Source organism: Condylura cristata, unplaced genomic scaffold, assembly GCF_000260355.1.
Source record: "Condylura cristata isolate star-nosed mole 26May11 unplaced genomic scaffold, ConCri1.0 scaffold00054, whole genome shotgun sequence".
Taxonomy (NCBI): domain Eukaryota; kingdom Metazoa; phylum Chordata; class Mammalia; order Eulipotyphla; family Talpidae; genus Condylura; species Condylura cristata.
Window position 1 is genome coordinate 367,654 of NW_004567155.1, and position 5,415 is coordinate 373,068.

The window sequence follows — 5,415 nt, forward strand, 5'->3', positions numbered from 1 at the left end:
CCCGTGGCCTCCCGGCCCTGGCCTTTGCCCCCAGGCGCTCGGGCGTGTTCCGGGGCCCCGGGCACCCCAGCTGGGGCAAGCAGGCCTCCCGCGCTCCCTTGGCGGTGAGCCCACACGGGCTGTGGGGACGTGGACGCAGCTGTCCCCACGAGGTTCTCCTAAAGGAGACCCACGGCGCCCTGACCCCTGTCCCTAGAGGCCATCGGAGCAGTGGCCCCACGCTGGGCCTCTCAAAACTGGGAGGGACGCAGGACCCGGGAGAAGCTGCCCACCCAGGACTGGGCTCCTGGTTCGGCTTTTTTAATTTTTAAAGGCTTATTTATTTATGCATACAGAACTGGGGTACAGGCCAGAGATGAGGGGGGTGAGAGGACTCACCAGAGACGGAGCCGATCGACAAAGCCCACTGCTGAGGGGGCAGCGGGGAGACAGGAGGGTCAGCCGCGCCCTGGGCCCTCCCTGGCCGGGGAGTGCTGCGCTTCACCCCACCGCGCCACCAAGGAGGGCCCTGGTTTGGCATTTTTAAAGCATCAGGATTCGGGTGTGCGGCTCACAGAGGCCATGGCCGGGCCACCGGACTCTGCCCGGCCCTGAGGCAGCTGGGCCCAGGCTCGGACGCCCCCGTCCCCTGCCGCCTCCCACCGCTGTGCCACTGGCCTCTCGTCCCTGCGGTCACCCGTGGCCCGCGGCCGGCTCCTCGTTGCGCAGGCCCTGCCCTTCCCTGCGCGCCGAGCCCAGGGGCCGGGAGCCCCCGCCCGGACGCCAGCCTGCCCGTCTCACCCTCGCCCGGGCCACGCGCAGGCTGAGCAGCACGCAGGGTGGCCTCACGCGCACCGCGCTAGCTCATTCCGGTTTTCCTGGCGCACGGGGATGTTCTGCTCCTGGGGATGGTCTGGCACCTGCACTGGTGGTGATCTGGGGTGGGACGAATAGTGCGGTCACTTCCCGTGGTGACCTGCAGGGGGCGCTGCGGCCATGGCGCCCTGCCACCTGCCTGGGCTGGGCCGGGGTCTTGGAAGTGAGAGGGCAGCTTTTAGAGTAAACCGCCCTGATGTGTAGCATCGATCAGCATTTGAAGCAGAGACCTGCGGAGCCTGGGTGGAGGGCCCCGACCCGTGGCCACCGCCCCCTCGGGGAGAGCCTGGTGGAAAGTCTTCTACGCCCATGCAGTCGCTCGGCGAACAGTTGCCCAGCGCACCGCACCCGTGTGCCAGGGCCGTGCGGGCCAGGAGACAGGCAGGGGTGCAGCCGGCAGCCTCCCCGCAGCTCGGGGGCTCCTGGCCGCGGCCTTGGGGACACTGTAAGGATTGCCCCCTAGGGCACCCTCTGGCGCTCACCTGCATCCCAAGTGCCTTCTCCAGGGAAGGCATTGGGGTGCGCACGAGGCCGCAGCGCAGCCCGCACGTCTCAGCAGGAGCAGGCTGAGACCAGGCAGAGCCAGCGAGCAGGTGGACCGGCCGGGCACTGGCCTCGGCTGAGAACGGCCCCGCTTCCGCCCAGCCCCACTCGGGGTCTGCCGGTCCTGCCCCACCCGACACTGGTGGGGCTGGGAGCAGACACACCCTCGGGCCGCGGAGCCGGGCCTGAAGCAGGGCCCAGGGCGCCCTCTGCCGGGCAAACACCAGCCTCTCTGCTGCCTGTCAGCTGTCCCCAGGCCTTCCAATGTGGTCTGGCTCCGGCAGGAGAGCACCCCCAGACTGGCGCCTGGCCTGCTCACCTGAGGGGCTGGGCTAGGGTGGGGATGGGCTGGGCTCTGGGCCCCTTTCTGGGAGTCTCGGGCCGACCCTGGGCCCCCAGGTCAGATGCGTCACCCAGGCGGGGCTGTGGGGGACACTCCTGCTCCCGAGGACCCGTGGTGCCCGCTGCTCACCTGTGATCAGGTGCAGCGCTGTGGCCCCGGGGACAGGCCGGCGTTGGGCAGGAGGTGGTTTGCCCGTGTCCGACCAGGCTGAGCTGCCCTCTGGAGCCCCGTGGCCCGGCCCTGCCCACTGGCCCAGTGTGGAGCTGCCTGAGGCTGCCACCCCCTGGGCTCCCATATCACTGCCGGCCCTTGGGACACAGGCGGCACCCACGCAGGGCCCCGTCTAGGAGGGCGGCTTCCTGGGCCCCGGAGGGGTGTCGGCCACTTAGGGTCCACCGTGCCACCGTGCTGGCACCCCTCGGGCTCGCGCCGCTCAGCGTGGCTCTGCGCAGCCGACGTTGGCTCCCGGCAGGACTGGTCAGCAGGTGTCGGGCCCGGGCCCCAAAGGATGGACGGCCCTGAGGTGGTCAGCAGGAGCCCAGGGCCTGCGGACCTCAAGACTGTGCCTCTCCTCCCCAGGAATCTGGTACAACATCCTCAGAGGCATCGGCAAGCTGGCTGTGATCATCAACGTGAGTGACGCGGGGTCCCCACGGCCGCCCCGGCAGGCGGCTGCCTGTAGATGGACCTGGGACGCGTGTGCAGCTGGGTCGCTCTGCTGGGGCATGGGCCCACCCATCCTGCAGGAAACGCTCCCCGGCTCGCGGGCAGCGGCCGCACCCCTGGGCTCCGCGGGGTACGGTGGGGCGGGGGTCAGGCCAGCGGGAGGGAGAGCAGAGACTTAGTTCTGGTCTCTTGCTCTTAACGTTCATTTTCCACTTACATGAAGCGCGTGTGGGGATGCTGAACGGGCTGGGGGAGCGCCCGCCTGCACCCCCTCCCCGCCCTCTCTCCCACGCACAGCTCGCCTGGCGCAGCCCCTGCCCCTCCCCGGGCTCCCTGGGCCGCCTGCCGCACGGCGCCAGCCCCCTGCCCCCGGCCTCCTCCCTGTCCCTGGGGGTCAGCCGGTGAAGTCCCCCACCCTGCTCCAAGACCCCAGGCCTCCCAGGGACCCTCACCCTCCACCCAGAAGCCTCCGCCTTGCTCTGTGTGGGTCACGGGGCGGCCCTGGCACAGGTGGCCTCGGGCCCGCGTGGGCAGGGGGCCGGGTCAGGGTCTGCGTCCTGCGATGGCCGCAGCACGAGGGGCGCTCAGCCCCCGGGGAGCTGCCCCGACCCCCGACTCGCTCCACCTGAGGTTTTGCAAGGGAGGCGTGGGCGGAGCACGCACCCTGGCCGGTGACCGCCCCTGCTCCCCACCCGGTGAACACGTACAGGCCTCTGATTGGGGGCCCTGGGAGCCCCAAGCTAGTTGCCTCCCCCTGGAGCGATGGGGGTGCTATGGCAGCAGGAGCAAAGCAGACGCCCCGTGAGAACAGCCGGTAGCGGCGGGCCACGGCCCAGGCCTCCGAGCTCTTGGCCCACGGCCACCCACCGGTGGGCACAGCCTCAGAGGGGCCGCCGCTGCCCGTCGCTGCCCCGTCTCACAGGGGAGAGGCTGAGGCTGGAGGGCGCCAGGGGGCGGCGGGCTGGCCCGCTCCAGGCCCCCAGGCCTACCGGCACCGCCCGCTGGCCCCAGAGAGCAGCGTCAGAACTTCGCAGCGTACAAAGTGCCGCCTGCCGTGGTCACTCCAGGCGGGACTCCAGGGCACGGGGCGGGCGTGTGCCCCCTTGCATGAGAGGAAAAGAGGCTCAGAGCGGTTAGGGGGTGCTCCGGGGCCACGCAGCAGCAGCCTGCTCCCCACCCTCCCCGTTCCGGGGCGTCCTGCTGCCCCGCCCCGTGCCCGGGCCGCCCGGCCCTGCCCCGCCGTCCTTCAGGCTCTCGGGCCGCCGGCCGCCCAGCGCCCTGCCCCGCGGGTCCCTCACGCTGTGTGCCCGCAGGCGTTCGTGATCTCCTTCACGTCGGACTTCATCCCCCGCCTGGTGTACCTCTACATGTACAGCAAGGACGGGACCATGCACGGCTTCGTCAACCACACCCTCTCCTTCTTCAACGTCAGCGACTTCCAGGGCGGCACGGCCCCCAACGACCCCCTGGAGCTGGGCTACGAGGTGCAGATCTGCAGGTGCTGCTCCGGGCCCCCGGGACGGGCAGGCTGGCCCCGGCCCCGCTGCCGCTGCGGCGCCCACTGGGCTGGCTTCGCCGCCCCTCGCTGGCTGGCACAGTCTTCCAGGATCTGGCTTTGCAGCCCCCGCTCGGCAACCCCAGCGGGGGGGCCTCTCCCCAGGAAGGGCAAAGCCAGGCTGAGGCTCCCGCCGGCACCGCGGGCCCTGAGCCTGCAGTTTCCAGGGGGCGAGGCTCCTGTGGACCAGACCTGGGGCCTGGGCGAGGGCGCGGGTCACGGGTCACAGTCGAACGGTGGGGTCTCAAGGAGCAGTGGGGTTCTGGGACTCCAAGGAGGGGTGCAGACGCTGGGAAACAAGCCAGGCCTGCAAGCTCCCTTCATCGCCAGAAGCCTGGCCCCTGGGGAACCCCGGAGAAGCGGGGGCAGCCGAGGCGGGGGCGGGGCTCTGGGCATGATCCCTGCTCCGGGAGCAGGTGGGTGTGGAACCACTGGCAGTGGGCGGCTGGGCCTGGGCAAAGCCGACGCCTGGGGAGCACAGGGCAGCCCCTGGGAACCGGCGTCCGGGCGGGAGGCTGGGCCTGTACCTGGAGGAGAACGCACAGGGAGCCCCACGGCCAGCGACCGAGGCCGGGCAGAGGGCTCAGAGCAGCCCCGGCCCCGCTGGCCTGACCTGCTGTCTGGCCAGCCGAGGTTCGGGCTCAGGGCCCCAGGGCCCAGACAGCACCCGAGCCCTGCCAGCAGGCCGCCCTGTACCCCTGGGCGGGCCTCGCTTCCCACCAGGGTCTGTTGAGCGCCTTGGCCCTCCTGGCCCTCGGCAGCGTGCAGGGCAGAGGCGAGGGGCCGGCAGCCAGCAGGGCTGCAGCTAACCCGTCCGGGAAATGGCAGGCGGCGCCCGGCCGGGCAGGGCCCCCCACCCCCGGCCTGAGGCCGCCGCCGCACTGCCCAGGCCGCTCGGGCGCCACACCAGGGCCAGGTCTCCCATGGGGCCGAGGGGACTGGTGCGCCAGGTCACCAGCCCGACAGGACCCCCACTGCGACGTCCAGGAGCTCACCCTCCGCTCCAGCTTACCCTCGACACAGAACCCCGGAGTTACCCCACGGCCAGCTGGGGAGCCCGGGGGCTGCGAGCCAAGGGAAGGGGCCGGACAGGCCGCAGGCCGCAGCCTCCGGCCCCCCCTCGCGGCTGTGACCTTCCACGCGAGGACACAACGCAGCTTGACCTACTTGACCGAAACGCGCTTCAGAGGGTCGTAACCCAGGGAAAGCGGGCGGAAAGACGGCCCCTCACTAGCGTCTCTCAGACGCGAGATCGCTGATGTCTGTGGCGGCCTGGTTCCGAGGCGCGGGGCCTGGCCAGGAGCGGCCCCACCCCGCGTCTTGGGCAGCGTCCTGGCCAGCCGGGGGCCAAGCAGCCCGGCAGAGACCCGCCCATCCGTGCCCAGGTGCCGTCACCCCGGGGGGGATGGCAGACGCCCGTCCCTGCAGCGGGGTCCAGCAGGCACCCCCACCC

The 5,415-nt window shown here is 71.6% G+C and overlaps 1 protein-coding gene across 1 annotated transcript in view; it reads left to right on the top strand.

Moving 5' to 3' along the window:
* The window catches only part of ANO1 (anoctamin 1, calcium activated chloride channel), a gene marked incomplete at its 3' end in the record, with an annotated part of 38,202 nt that overhangs the window by 30,851 nt on the left and 1,936 nt on the right, over window positions 1-5,415 (top strand). The window contains exons 18-19 of the mRNA XM_012734320.1: window positions 2,321-2,373; window positions 3,721-3,905. Coding sequence (XP_012589774.1) covers window positions 2,321-2,373; window positions 3,721-3,905 — 238 coding nt within the window. The remainder of the gene's footprint in view (window positions 1-2,320; window positions 2,374-3,720; window positions 3,906-5,415) is intronic.